General features: G+C 48.8%; 1 protein-coding gene across 1 annotated transcript in view; it reads left to right on the forward strand.

The window, feature by feature from the left end:
* Nucleotides 1-754: 754 nt before the first annotated feature.
* The window catches only part of LOC135809356 (uncharacterized), a 15899-nt gene continuing 462 nt past the window's right edge, over nt 755-16191 (forward strand). The window contains exons 1-6 of the mRNA XM_065322691.1: nt 755-1844; nt 11317-11526; nt 13389-13510; nt 14197-14746; nt 15055-15182; nt 15616-16191. The exon at nt 15616-16191 is cut by the window's right edge and continues 462 nt beyond it. Of these exons, the coding sequence (XP_065178763.1) occupies nt 1184-1844; nt 11317-11526; nt 13389-13510; nt 14197-14746; nt 15055-15182; nt 15616-15927 (1983 nt within the window). The 5' untranslated portion in view covers nt 755-1183 and the 3' untranslated portion in view covers nt 15928-16191. The remainder of the gene's footprint in view (nt 1845-11316; nt 11527-13388; nt 13511-14196; nt 14747-15054; nt 15183-15615) is intronic.

A 16191-nucleotide genomic window follows, 5' to 3' on the forward strand; every position in this document is an offset into this window, starting at 1 on the left:
AGGCGGCCCAGATACCCCACGACATGGATCAGTACGTGACGACTATTTGAGTCATCTACGGTAGTGTTTCAAGACTTGTAAAGGTGTATTTTAAAAGCACCCACAAGTGTTCGTTGATAATGTGGATGCCATACCTGTATTCACTCACTTCACATTTCACACTGCACTATTGAGTATTGTATCGCATAGTGACCAGGCACCACTAACGTTATTAGCATCAGAAACTCCGGAATAGTACCCCCACCTGCCCAGCACTCCGGAATAGTACCCCCACATGCCCTGCACTTTCTAAGTTTCTAAGTTTCTACATAAGCAGTCTACCGAACAGACCATCCGGGAATACTGCACTCGGGCAATGTGCGCGACCGAGCAAGTCATGGAAATAACCAGCCATTGAGACTGCACATGGCATTATTACACTGGTGTGCGGACAGGATAGGATGTAATGCAGTATAAGGAGCAGCAGAGGCAACAGCGGCGCCGGCACTTGACTGGTCCTCATTGGCGGCCATACTACCGCAGAGAGCCCCGTGGAGCATCGTGGAGAAGGCCACCCAGCTGGCCCAGGACTACTGCGCGGCATAACCATAATGTTAGGATGGGATAGGAGAGTACGGCCGGTATGCTGGTATTAGCAATTTGCACTATGTAGTATCATCCAGGCATGTAGTATGTACGCCGCTCATGGCTAGGTTCGACTGGAGACTGTAGTGTATAGTGTATAGTGGAGTCATCATAGCAGGTAGTTCTAGTACCAGCAGTACCAGTGCCATTCGCACGGCGATGCGTTCACGACCTCTTTTCTTCACATCTCCACGTAAAGCGGTCACACATTTGCAATTTGCACCGCACAGTGCAACGAGAGCGAGGGGACGTCCGTGCTGCTATATTTCCATCCTGGTCCTGTTGAACTTGAAGTCCTGTACTGGCATTGGAGGACTGTGTTTTCGCTTATATCAGTTATAAGCGAAAGCGACTCTAAGTATTATTCTCATTATCCCGCTCATGCCTGTGTGTGCTGGAACGTAGTGCAGCTTGAAGCATACTATGGAAACAAAGTGAAGACTAGTACCTGTGTCGACTGGTCGAAATACGCGAGTGCACAGGCAGCACTGATTGCTTCTATTGAAGTTCTAGGGACGTCGATCTACGTGGTGGGTTGGCGGTCACTCTCTGTGTAGTCATGCGTGCCAGTGGAAGGGGTATTCTTCCTCCTCCGTTTTTCATTCAAGTAGCAGTGCTAGTGTCGGACCCGGGCTCGACCTGGAAAGGTCTGAGTGGCAGAGGGAGTATGCTACTGCGGGCTGCAGGGCTAAGGCATCACTGGTCGCTGACGACGTTCTCCATTCTACTCATGGCTACCATTACACAGTGCTGCGGTGCTCGTGACCTGGACCACACTCTGGTACGGAGGGATGACGGTGTAAAGGACCCAAGGCAACAGGAGGCTCTCATTCACGCCGAAACAAACCTACTGCAACTCGTGGACAGTGTGCTTCCCAGAAACCTGCAGAGCCGCGTAAGATTACACAAGCATTCGCGACGGGAGAGAGGCCAACAGCGCCACAAACGCGGATCATCTGGACGAGACCAACCAAAGGGTAAAGCTGAGCACCCTCTTCCCAAGCGCACCAGCAGAGGATATCTAGACCATCCGTCACTCCGCCCCAAGGTGCGCTTCGTCATCCAGAACGCATTCCCGAGCATGGACGTGCTGAATGTGACGTTGACTGGCGCTGGCACGACCGGGGGAGTGAGAGAGGAGCGCATTCCTTACGGCCAGTCCCGGGAGACACTGTGCGGACTGGATCTGGAGGACGTCCTGACCGTGTCCAGTGGCAAGGGTAAGGGACCATCATGCTATTACATGTGTCTCAGTACTCTGCGATGATGTGCATTTTACAGGCATGCTTTTAAAAAGAGTCTACTGGAGCCCATCACCATGATCACTGCATCAGCTCAGGACTCCTCCGAATCTGTGTACAGTGTAGTGTAACTACTGTAGTGTAGTACACGTAGTAGATAAGAGGTCTAATCATGGGGCACGTCAAGAATGTATCAGAACTCCCTGTCCATGTACCGTTTTACACCTCACACATGATACAGTTAGGAGCATCTGCCTGCAACGAGCTTTGATCGCGTTCGTGCCGATACATGCAAAACGACATTTCGAAATGGCTCTGCGGTCCTGAATAGTATGCGTTGATTGACAAAAATGATGACAGCCATTCGTTGTTGGCAACAAATTACTGACAAGAGTGACTTCTGAAGGGAGAAATCTCCCGTATACGTTCCATGTCATTATGGGATCGCACCTGCCACATGCACTCGACATGTACCAGCATATGATTGGACACCGTTTCTGAAATCAGCAGCATGCAAACGATTGGGATAATTATGTGCTCTGCCATAGGAACCTCCCAGATAGCTCTCCTGCCAGTCCTGCATTTCTTACACTGTGTCAGTACTAGTAGTAGTACTAGTACTGCTATTACACATAGGCTAGAGATCGGCAGGCAAACAAACATGAACGGTTCATGGAAGGCACCTGCGTGTACGTGTGTACATCGCAGGAGGATGTGTACAATCATGCAGTCAATGTAGTCGTTGTAACATTACGTCATTGTAATGTATGCATCAGTACGCCGTCGTACAGTGTCTTTCGCTATTCTTACTGCTTGAAGTAGACTGCAGACATGCAGACAAGATGTTACCCTCACTCGGGCCTCAGGCCCCATCTACTATTGACAGGGAACTGTCTTGCTTTGATCCTGCGTGTCAATGTGAATGTTCCTTATCCGACGTAACGTGGAGCCAGATCCACACGTTCTGACTTCTGAAAGTATGAATCCACAAAGCTTTGGAGTTTTCTGAAAAGAATTCTCTAATAGCAGGGCTCATCTCCCAATCCATGTGTACAGGGCCTCGTTCGTACCACTCAGATTCTGGCTAGTCCAAGAAGTGAAGTATAAAGACGGCGGCGGCCTACAAACATGATGCCTGATGCCAGGGCCGGGATTGTGCACTGTACACAGCGAAACCAGTACATACGCAACAACAAACAACAGAAAATAGTTTTATTGTGGAGTGCGTCAGCGTTTCTCGGTTTTCCTCTCTCTGCGTGAGGTCTTGCCGCAGATCCCAGGGGCGGAGGTCTGGCATGAGAAGGCCATCGTATCGCCGGTCGCCCCATGCACTGGAACATGGCCTATCCCCGCTCTTTCTCATGTTCCCTTCTCCAGCTGCACATGGCCAACGGCATAATCGTCCATAGCTAGCACCGAGCTTCAAGTTACTAACTCTATTAGGAGTAGCGCTAGCAAACATGCTAGACTGAGCGCTAGCAAACATGGTAGACTGAGCGCAGACGACTGGATAGCGGTCGAACAACAACTGTGCTATCCGCATTGAGAACTGCTGAAATCAACTTCAACCTGTCAAGCACTCCGTTCCCCTATTAGATCGGAGAAGAATGTCCAAGTGCACTGCGCTGACTGCTACCATCAGAGGATATCCACATACATGGACAATGAAAAAATAGAATTTAGGAGTAGTAGAGCCCAGAGTTAGCAGTCACGGGTAGCGGTAGATTGCAGTATGGTCTAGCAAGCCAATACAGGACACCTGAAAGGTGTGGAAAGCTTTAAAAAGCGTGAAAAACAGGGACAATTGAATGTAGCATGAATGTGGTATTCCAGCATTACGACTAGTCCGAGCAGGCAAGACTGGCCTAGCTAGCTGGATGGGCGTCTAAGTAGGATAACTTGATGGAGAGTGATCAATCCAGGAGTGGCATTATGACGGTCTAAGTTCGTTAGCAAGAAACGCCTGTTAAGTTGTGAAGAAAATCAGCCTCTTTGCCTCGTCCCTCGCCTCGCCAATCGCCATACATAGTATGGCTACGAGCTGAGGGCTACAGAAGGTGTCAGTGTCACTGCATGAGCTGTGTTAGCAACAATGCCCCCCCCCCTCAATCTGTGCAATGACAGGCCTCGTTAGAGTCGTATGTTGGAGAGACCTCTTCAGTTTCGTGTAGAGAACTGGGCTGCGAGTACGTGACAGTCAGTAAACAATACTGAAACATGTCCTTGAGCCCGAAGGGATCCTTGGAGTGGATGGACACGACTTGATTTCCTTCACTTCATTGAAGATGATACTAGGCAGTGTGTTGCTAGCACATTTGCATCTGCTCGAGCGTTCCTAGCAGAATCCTGGCAGCGCAATCTGTATGGAAATCGTGCCACCAAAACTCAAGAGAAAAAACACGGAATTGCTCGAAGAATCGACGTGCCCTCGTGGGGTCATTGTGGAGGAGATGCTTCACACTACACATGCAGCACGCACATGGTAGATCTACGTGAAGCGCGGTGTGCACATGTGCGTCAAGGATAAAGTTTAAAGACACCCTCATTCGCCTAGTACGACGTGTACAGTAGAATCATGGGCCTGCCTTGAGTTGAGCTTCACAACATCAGAAGATCGTCATGTGGTACACTGGACACTGTAAGACACTGTGTGTTCTGGAGAGGTGAACCAAGGATGATGAACTATGACCAGGTAACCGTGTGTCTGTGGTCAGTGTGGAACCGAGCGCCTAACACTTGTTCGTACTCATAGTCAACACAGTTCTTGCATAGGTTGTTGTTTCCTAAAATGAAAACTGTCCTTGTCCTCACTGATGATGCCATTCATGTCCACAGTGACTAAATAACATTGATGACGTGTTACTTGGGTCTGGAGCCGAGACGGTTTCTGCATGGGACATCGGGAGGATTGGAAGCGGAGGAGCATCATCATCCTCGTCATTGAGTCTTCGCCGACCACATCCGCCGTCCGTTCGCATATCACCTAGATCGTGTCTAGGAACACATTACAACAATGGCCATGCCTTGCAGGCTATGTTCCTGCCTCGCCGCTACATACACTCGTTGTATCGGGTAGGTATTGATTCGTGTAAGAACAGTCAGTACATCGTAACGTTACTACATCATGATCATACACATTATCACACTATCAGCTGATCATGTGACGTCATGGATGACCCTGTACATGGACAAGGCTCAGTGCAACAATACATAAGGTCATTGGTAGATCTACGACTCAGTCGATCATCCGTAACCGTGGCGTACGCGTGAGGCGCGGGCGCTCACGTGTGGTGACCATTTCTAGTTCTGCACTATTCTGCCATTCGGCTCAGGTGCTGGCGAATAACCTGAGCTAGGCCATAGGGTCAGAGTACGAGTGCACATTACAGAGGACACACAATGATGTTGATATGTACTACACTACAGTGCTGGCAACTGAAATCCGACCCCCTGGCCGGCGCGCCGCGCCGCCCGGGGGGTCGGATTTCAGTTGCCAGCACTGTAGTACAGTCATGATTGTTACGTCACTGTGAGGTTTTCCAGTCGTGGCAGGAAGGACGGTACGGAGGTACCATACTGCCCCCAGGACAGTTGTGGAGTCGAGACTGGAGATGCCTCACAGAGCATGGTGCCGACCTCTAATCCTAGTTACGTTGAAGACAGCCTTCCTGCCGATCCAAGCCTTTTGCGTACTGCTATTGTATCTTTCATGACTTGAGGCAGACGGGTTCACAAGTACGTACACGTAGATCTACCGAGCAAGCTCTTCTTCAACCACTACAATGTACAATGACCCCCTATACCAGTGTATACTATAGCTGTCTGACTCGTGGAGGTCTGTTGCATGCTGCGTGAACGAAGAGGTCGATCCAATGTACGGCAGTTTCCCCACGTCTCACCCCCAAGACGAAGTACAGTGCCATACCAGTACTTGCCGAAATAAGGAAAAATAGTACTGTGACCCATTCTATGGTTCACGTAAGGATTGTTTTTCGTCGGCACAGCACAGGAGCTAGTGCTAGTATACAATGTAGTTAGAGCATCTTGTAAAGTAGTACATGTACAATGAAATAGCGACGAGTGCACATTGCAGTACATGTCCATGGAGATCACAATCATCATGAAAGTCATGATGATTGTGATCTCCATGGACATGTACTCACACATTGTGTGAGGTTTCCCCGCTCGCTGCAGGTACCCCGTACTTTGACATGAAGATATTCACATGATCAGATGACGTGCACCACAGTGTCAATATGCCTGTACAATAGCGTGAGGTGTGCCTGATCGACCAAGATCCACAGTTCACCCGGTCAACACGGCTACACGGCTAGGTGTATATGCAAGGCTATGTGCTATGTGCTGTGTAGTGATGGACGATGTCTCAGTGGAACACTTGGCGGTTCCCACCATCCTGTCAAGATTGAACTCGTTCCAGCCCATTTGAATGGCTTAGCAAGGGCACGCAGGGATTAGGCCATTATGACTAATGATATGAGTGTCACTGTACCGAACGCTAGTGTAGTAGTGTGTACATGATTGCACTATGCTTCTAATACTCGAGCCTGGTCACTACTACTAGCACTACTGGGCGTGTTACACGATCGCCTTATTCACCGCCAGCACAGGCACAGGAGAACGCCCAGCACTCGCCGTTATCTTGTGCTGTTGTAGTACTCGCTTCCTCCTTACTCACCTCAGCTCCATCTCCGAGACAACGCTCAGTGCATGCCACGAGTGTAGCATTGCACCAACACACAGAGACACGACTTGTATTCAACAACTGGATGCTGCAAAAGGGCAGGACCACAAAGGACGCCGTTTCTCCTACATTTACACAATGGCTTTTATAGGTATTAAACTGCCATCATTGGCGTGGCAAGTGCAAACGGATCTGATCGCATCCAAGAGCAGGAGCTCGATCGTCAAGAAAGCGGAAAATCGCTGTTCAGCTCCGCGGGCGCCGCAACCAGTGTTCATCGATCAACGCCTGAAGCAAATGCCCCACACATGTACACAGTGCAGTGGCAGTGGATATGTGCAGCCAGCTTGATGTGGTGCTTCACCGCAGAACTAGGAGGAGATGCATGCAGCTATTTGTGATGCTTGGCGGAAGGCCAATGTCGCTGGAGCCGATTAGAAATAGCTAAGGCACAGAAGAGTGCAGGAAGCGTATCATCCCTGATCTGCATGGATTGACCAAACTGTGATCATCAGTCGGACATTCATGGGGTATAGTGCAGTCGCAGATCATCTTGTCATCACTTGTTACAGTGTAAGAGTAGTTGTGGACTAGTGGTGGTGCATAGTGCTGCTGCTGCTGCTGCTCAAGAGGAGAAGAGATCACCGTGGTCACCGTGGTCTGTAGTGAAGTGTATGCTTACACCTTTTTAAATATTCACCGCGCCGCGCCGCGCCGCCGACTGCCTACCAATTCCTTTTTTAACTAGTTTCCACTGAGATGAGATGATCACGTGATCAACAAGGATGACGAGGATCGACAGAACAGAGGCAGTGTGTCGCACTCTGCTAGCACTATCATGTAAATAGGTATTGGGCTATTGTGCTGGCGGTGAACGACCGGCGTGTCCTAGCACTCCAGGACTTCCGCAGCACAAGCAACAACTCAAGGCTGCCTTCCTGCTGCTGCTGGCACTCCATGCTCTTCTCCTCTCCTCTCCCCTCCTCTCTACTCTACTCTACACTCTACTCTACTCTACTCTACTCTACTCTACTCTACTAATGCTACACGTAACAAGTAATGCATGATTGTAGTATACTACATGTACATGTATGTTCTAGTCTAGCAGCCGGGTCATGTGATGGGACTTGTTCTGCTCTCGGCAATTCCGTCGCCACTACGCATCCTCACCACGGGACAAATGGTACCATTAGGCGCAGATTGTATGATTCTGTGACAGCAGTTCTTGTAGCGATTGCAGGTTTTGCTCGTAGTCTGGCTGCCCCGTGCTGGATTGCTTCTTCTGGAGCAATTCACGTAACCAAGCCGTGACAGGTCGATACGCAGATTGGCGGGTCCTGAAATTGCAGCACCAAGGTCAGGTCAGACGGGCTGGTGTGCACTTGGCATTGAGAAATCTGCGAATCCAGGGCCTACCTTGTTGCAAATCAATTGTGTTGAAGCGGAGCCTAGATGGTAGTGGTGACTTCTGGGGGGCCACCGGGAGTTGCAGGTGCAGAGGTTATTCAGTACAGGTCAATGATCACATAGTTGACTCCAACACGGAACAGGTCAGCCCGAGATGACGGATGCAGATGGCCCTATTGTGCAGGACCTGGTAATCAGTGATGTGCCATGAACAAGTCCTACCACACATTGCCACACTACATCATGTAGACCCCAGTACTGCAGTACCCGTACCAGTGGAATATCATGCTGTTTTGTTCCTGCGTTGCAAGCGTCTACAACCAGTACACATCCACTGGGAGGAGAACAGTTACAGCTGCGCACACGCACTGGCAAATACTCGACGAGGTAATGACGCTCAGGGCAGTGTCAAAACTGATCCAAGCAAAGCACCACCTGTCGTTCAGTCTCTAACATAATTAGCGACATCATTGCGCGTAACGGCGTATCAACCAGCAGGAAATACACGTATTGAAGTAGAAGACGTCCACGTGTGGCTCCACAGCCACAGGCCCAGTTGGCCTTCTCCCCCCTAAACCCCTCATGTGCTTTTAAAATATGGCTGTGGGCATCGCTAATCCAACGGCAACTTCTAGTATCAACGAAGTGGAAGGTCCCATTACATCTGGCAAGTTTTGGCACCGGACCCATCGCGTGTTTTTCCTTGTTGATCTAACTAGCATGTAGCATGTGTTGTCATGCGGCTACAGTACCAGACAGCACTTGCGTGGACGTGTGATCCGTTGACTCTGAGTAACCCTGGGATCGGCCTCGAAGTCTGTTCAGTGTGTTGTTGCATCCTGGCCTGGACCACAGTGATCACACAGCCCCCTCGCACTGTCTGTGTTCGTGGCGACACTGATATTGTGATAATGAGAACTGAACAAGCTTCAAGAGCGGCTTGTATCCTGACTTCTGTCTATGCTGAAGAGTTCCTCGCAGTACACACGGGTATTGCGTTTCATAGCGCAAGTCTGGTGCTTTCCAGGTACTACCGGTAGGTGGCCATCGTATACCACACACTTGATAACCTACATGACTGCACTACCTGGGCCAGACTCCAGCGTGCCAGGTCGGTGATGAACACAGAAGCTGGACGCTTATCATGTTTTCTAGGCAATTTTGTTCTGTCTCCCGCTGTCAATGTACGGGGCATTCTGCTGATTTTCATGATGGTAGTCATCTCATAGTGCTGGATACCCGGTATACCGGTGCGGAATATGGAGAAGGGCATTTAGGAACCAACGCCGTTACGTTCTGCTAATTCAGGCCAGGGAGATCGGCTTTCCTGATACATGCACGTGTGTACTTGCATAAAAGGGAGTACTAAAATGTGTACTCTAGGCCTTTTTAAATGCCAGTAAGTAAGTAGTTAAGTTCTCACACTGTAGTCGCATGACACTCACAGTCAGAAATCAATGCCCATGGACACACAATAGCATAGTCATCATGGTACCACAGTCATGACAATAACCCAGTACATACACAGTACATTGTACACTGTACACTGTACCAGCACTTAGCTAACCAGCACTTAGCTACAGTACTTTCTCGGAGACCGAAAGTAATACCGGCACAAGTACCTCAGTGAGGAGACGCGAAGTACATGTACGAGGCAGCAGCAGGATGACGAAGAAGAGAACGCTGTTCAAGTGTTGATGCTACACTACACTTTCCCATTCAGAGCATTGTGCTCGTACGTTTCCACTACATGCTCCATGTACCTCGTAAGAGCTAGCCGGGATCATCACGATCTTGTCCAGCTTCATAATGCGCACTCTCTCCTCATCGTGCCGCAGCATTTCCATTGTGTGCTTCCATTTCTCTTTCTGACGCGAATTGCCAGGTGTTTTGGAGAGCAAAGAAAAGGACGTGTGCACGCATAACTGTTACAGCCTACAGGTACACACATGCGCGCACACATACACACGCACACATACACACGCACACACACACACACACACACACACACACACGCACACACACACACACACGCACACACACACGCACACACACACACGCACACACGCGCGCACACACACGATATACACACGCATAAACGCGTGGGCACGCAGAACTGTGTAGGGCGCGAAACTCGAACCACAAAGCATCTGCTGCTTGCTCGAGCAGGTAGTAGATACACGTTGAAGTAGGCAGAAAGTAGGTACAAAGCATTAAAATTGGCCGCTTTATTGGTACAGGTATTGAGCAGACCCTCTCCGCCAATACACGGTGTTACCAATGCTAACTACTGCCGGTGATTGCGCAGGGCGATAATGGCGGGTACGCGGGTGCACACACACTATCGGTCTACTCACAACTGGAAATAATCAGCCGCCATACTCAGTCTTTTCCCAAGTCTTGTCCAGTTCATCAGCTGCAGGTCCAAGTCAGGGTACGGCCACTTTGCTAGAAAGTGCCTTCATCGCCACCTGTCATACTACCACACCACCACCGGCATTCCGCCCTATTCCGGTCATGTTTTCTGGGCGCAGTGGGACAACCGTACAACAGTGTGCTTTACACGTGCTGAGTCTGTAGTGGAAATCCTTACCACACTGCTGACCGGATCATGGGGGACAAGGCTAGCGTTAGTATAGTGCCTGAACAGCTGAGTGATCAAGAAGTAGAGGTTAATTTTAAAATGATCTACATGAACGTTGTAAATAAAAGGGGGAATAGAGCGGTTGTCAGTTGACAAACCCCCTTTTATTTACAATGCAGTTGCGTGATGTCCACCACTTTCTGAATGAACGTTCTAGTGGCTAGTAATGGTGCTGCCGGCGCGCCCCACACATCCTCTCCCTGTCACCCATTCACTGGCCAAGGTGCCTCGCTCAGTCTCAAGACAACCACTGTCCCTTCTGGCTGTCCTTTCTTCCAGCCACAACATTCTCCTATGAGGTCTATTCCTTATCTTCTTTTAGGCGTGCAGGAAAGTGATTTCGTTAGACACGCCAACTCTTTAAAAATACACTGCAAATCCGAACCATTTTCGTTTTAAAGGCTTTACTAACAGCCGTTCTGGTACATGATCACAGCCGTTCTGGCACATGGTCACTTCCCACGCACCAATGAAAGTGCAAGAAACCGGAAGACATCTTCTAACTTCTTTTCGTAAGAAAGGTTCACTCCCATCTGCGTTCATGGAATTGGGGTGCAAAGCCCGCTTAGTGCTGCAAACGCAGATGTACTAACTGTTGGCACCGACCCAAATCATGCCTGAAAACTGTGTGTTTGTGTTTGTTTGTGTGTGTTTGTGCGCGCACATGTGAATGCCACATTCATCCTCTCCCACCACAGAGCGGTTTTCTCAGACAGTTCGCGATAAGATCCTACACATTCCCGACAATGCCGAGGTGTTCATTGTACCGGATCAGACGCGAGGCAGGACACTGCACTCGTCCATTACTATCTATGACCTGGACGTGACGTTCAGCGTGCGGCATTCCTGGCTCATGGTCTACAATGCACTGCTGTCCAATAACCGAGACAAGCCTCTTCGCGGAGTAGGTAAGACATACGGCAGTTTTGTAGTTGTGAAAAGTAGACTTTTTCACGTCAAGCGTAACCATGGTAACAAATCTCACTGGGAAGACGTTGGCACTGTAACCATGGTAAACAGATACTGGTAGGTACAACTACAAGTCATGTAATGTTACAAGGACACGTGCAGTATTCTAGTAGTACTACATCAGTAGAACCAGTGTACAGGCCTGATATGTGGTAGAGTGTCCCGATCGAGTCTGTTACCACATGCACAGCAGATCATGCCATGGTATAATTTTAGTAGCTATTTATTGCAATCATGTAGTGAAACTCAGCAGCTGAGTGGTCACGTGTGTAGTGTTGGAGATAGCCACGATCACTACTTGATGTTGTTGCATGGATATGGCTTCTCATTCTTCCCAGAGCATCCCGAAAATGATGGGAACAAGATCTGCGAATCTGTGATACACACCACGGTCATGTGGTGTACTTCATTATTGCTGAGGATGCTCACATGAAAGGGCAGTACTGCATCACGTTTTTCACCTGGGAATGCCGAACACGGCGCGATGCCAGTGACCCCGGGGTGACCTGGCTTTGTCATCATGCAGTTGCATGCACAGTTATGGGGCTTCCTGGATGGCATGCCTATTGTGGCTTGGACAATATCAAGCATCATATCCTTCATATCCTGCTTGATTGGGTGTAAATCACCCACAATGCAATTGCCACCATTCAAAACTGTAACAGGATCATTTCCTGAGGCTCATCCGGCATAATAGCAACATAGGTGATACAGAATAGAGGTTGGTAGCATTTCCAAGTATGATCTTAAACATCACTAAAAAGAACAAGAAAATGCAAATACACGAAATGAGCCCATATTGTCACCTTCACTTCTCACAATCATTCACTGCTCTGTTTCATGCCAACAACTAGTCCTGGAAGCTGTTCACATCATAAATGCAGTGGCGACAAACTGATTTTGAACTCCAAGTTACGCCAGCTAGAAAGAAAACATCTCCTTGAGTAGGGTGGTCACAGTTCTTAGGTAAACATACACACAGACACACACGCGCTTGTTTGCACATATGCACACTCCCACACCACACACATGCAGTCTAGCGATGACTCAAATTGTGTTTGGCTCAGCTGTGTAAATCTAATTGCAGTTGCACAAGAATCTGAATGTGTATGGGTTTCAACGCATGCATGTGGTGTGCCGTGTGTGACTGTACATGTGAGTGTATGCATCTGTTTGTGTGTGTGTGTGTGTGTTTGTGTGTGTTTGTGTGTGTGTGTGTGTGTTTGTGTGTGGTGTGTGTTTGTGTGTGGTGTGTGTTTGTGTGTGGTGTGTGTTTGTGTGTGTGTGTGTGTGTGTGTGTGTGTTTGTGTGTGGTGTGTGTTTGTGTGTGGTGTGTGTGTGTGTGTGTTTGTGTGTGGTGTGTGTTTGTGTGTGGTGTGTGTTTGTGTGTGGTGTGTGTGTTTGTGTGTGTGTGTGTGTGTGTGTGTGTGTGTGTGTTTGTGTGTGTTTGTGTGTAGTGTGTGTGTTTGTGTGTGGTGTGTGTTTGTGTGTGGTGTGTGTTTGTGTGTATGTATGTATGTGTGTGGTACATGGTGTGTGTATATGTGTGTGGTACATGGTGTGTGTGTATGTGTGTGGTACATGGTGTGTGTGTGTGTGTGTGTGGTACATGGCGTGTGTGTGTATGTGTGTGGTACATGGTGTGTGTGTGTGTGTGTGTGTGTGTGTGTGTGTGTGTGTGTGTGTGTGTGTGTGTGTGTGCGTGTGTGCGTGCGTGTGTGTGTGGTACATGGTGTGTGTGTGTTTGTGTGTTTGCGTGTATACATGTCTGCGTGTCCATTTGTACCACTGCCTTGCACAGATGTGATGCTATTCGACGCTAGCAAGTACAGAAAAGAGTACAGCCTGCACAGGATAGCACGCAACATCTCACTGCACAAAGGCCAGGAGGCATTACTGCCAGAGGGCAGCTATGAACTGAAGGTGAGCCCATCAACTGGAGTTGTAGCAACCAAAGTGATCAATCATACAAAATTAATGTTGTGCGCCAGAGTGCCGAGCTTCTATTGCCGTCAAACCCGTCACATCAAGTTTACAGAAAGTAAAGTCCAAAATCCAACCGGTTAAAAACACCCAGTTATTGTCTCGTTCTATACACTCCTCTTAAAACTCTCACTTCACATCTCAATGCTTTCCGATGTACCATGAAATGGCGAACTCTAAAGTTATCCGTAAACGTCTTGGGGAATTTTAAGCTGTGGTAAAATGTTTACAACATTGTAGCTCTTCAGTATAACTTGTACCTAGTGGTAGTACAGTACTTCCATGGACCATGCAAATCTGTACTTTATAGCCGAGATATTAGTACTGTATATCCTAGTTGAAATGACTGGTGTAGCGTTATGCAGGGTCCTCAAAACACCCCTACGTTATGCAGGGTCCTCAAAACACCCCTACGTTATGCAGGGTCCTCAAAACACCCCTACGAGAAATAGTATGTTATATCTGGGGTACTTTAATCTTATTAAAACCGTCCACCTCTCTTCTGAGTTATTGGGGTGCTTTATGCGGAAGTATTTCATTGCAACTATAGTACAATACTGAATATGAAAGTGGCGGGTATGATTGTGTTTGAACACGTTTGCCGTACACTTCATGCTTTTGTCCAGGTAATACCGCACGGCATGGCGGCCGATGTCTACCAGTTCAAGAAAGTGGAGTCTCTTCTGCCGCCCATTTTCATCAAACTGCTGGGCGGCAAGCGGCACTTCGTCACCATCCAAGGCCACATTGGCTCAGCGCAGTTCCCACCGCGCCTGATGAGCATTCCTCACATCCCGGACGCCAAGCCGCCGACCGAGCCCAAAACACCGCTCATCGCACTCAACGCCTACAGTGAGCACGAGGTGACCAGGATCATGTTCCCCAAGCACAACATCACCATTGACTTACCGTCGCGTACAGGCATCGAGGAGACGGTCTACATGAAACAAGGCGATATCTTCAACATCACCAGCAGCACAGGGCACCGGCATGGGTTCGTAATCAACACCGCGGTGCCGTACCGAGGTGGCGAATGCGCCATGATACCGGATCGCAGTCGGACGGGCCAGTTGGAAGTGTTCTTCGGCTGCTGGTATCGCTATGCACAGCCATTACCGCCCAGCCAGTTCTGGATATTTGTCTACCATGCCCTCCTTGGATATGACAGGCCTGTGGGTGAGTGCCGATTATTTATATAACTAACTTGGAGCGCGCTGACACAATCATACACACGGGACTTGGAACATGTGTGGAAATAATAGATCAACAATCATTGACAGTCACCTCCCGTGTAATTGATCATTGCTACCTGTACCTGGACAATGCGGACATCAACATTACGCTGGCGCAATTCCCAACATTCTTGCCAAGAAAATCTCCAGCTGTCAATAATTATTGAGCCTTTTACCATTGTGTTTGCTCACTGTTTGCTCACTGTTTGCTCACTGTTTGCTCACTGTTTGCTCCATGTACATACTGTACAGACTGGATAATCTTTGACGAAACAGCCCTGGATGACGATAGAAGACATGCCTTGTTCAGCCTAGCTGATGGTCTCTACCTAACACAGGGCGTGGCATCACGCATGGATCTTGGAAACTACTCTCTCAAGGTAGGACTGAGCACTGCACACACACACACACACACACACACACACACACACACACACACACACACACACACACACACACACACACACACACACACACACACACACACACACACGCACATGATACACTCAACTCAGTCCCAAACCTCTAGTACCCTTGAGATGAGAGAGTGAGGGTATATCCACAATGATGTCAATCGCATTTTAATTATCTGAGACTTCATCACTTCAGATTGACAGGCACTTGAGTGTCATGTAGTTTCGATGGGGACATTTCAGTGACTGACAAGAAACATATTCAGCTCCTGAAGTTGATTTACAAGCGTACACATTTTATACATGTACGAGTATGTGCAGTTGAATTCTTTTAACTGAGAGAGAAAGCAGTGACACATTGTCAATCACTATCACTCTTCCATTGCCCTGTTCCTCTCAGGTTGTTCCACATGGCAGTGTGTATGACGCGGAGTCCTTTCGCAGAGCAGAGTCGCTTATCGAGCCTACGTACATCATGCCGCAGCAAGCAACCCGCTACTATGCTGTAATCCAGGGCGACTACAGCAGAGGTCCAGGTGTGGCCACTGTATACCCGCCCATGCCCATACGGTTACGACAGGATGATGGCGACAAGGGTGGGCACACGAACGGTACGCATCATTCCTCTGCTACCCCAGCAAGCTATCCAAGTCATGTGCTGCTATTAGGGTTTGTCATATTGCATATGCTCATCATCAGATCAACATTATGACCACCATGCTGGCTGGCATAGCAGGCATGGCTAGTACGGCAACTTGATTAGTACGCTGCCGTGACACGGAAAATGCTTGAGGAACGGACAGACAACGCTATGCCGGCCAGTTACTCCAGAGTAGAACGACCGCAGGTGACCACACAAGTTGATCATGCTGACGTGAGCAGGATTAGCCATCACTTTCACTACACACAGCAACACACCGCCCATGAGTTGATCCAGAAGCACAATCCAACAATCCTCTATCAGCACAGAGCCATC

This window comes from Sycon ciliatum, chromosome 2 (assembly GCF_964019385.1).
Source record: "Sycon ciliatum chromosome 2, ocSycCili1.1, whole genome shotgun sequence".
Classification (NCBI taxonomy): domain Eukaryota; kingdom Metazoa; phylum Porifera; class Calcarea; order Leucosolenida; family Sycettidae; genus Sycon; species Sycon ciliatum.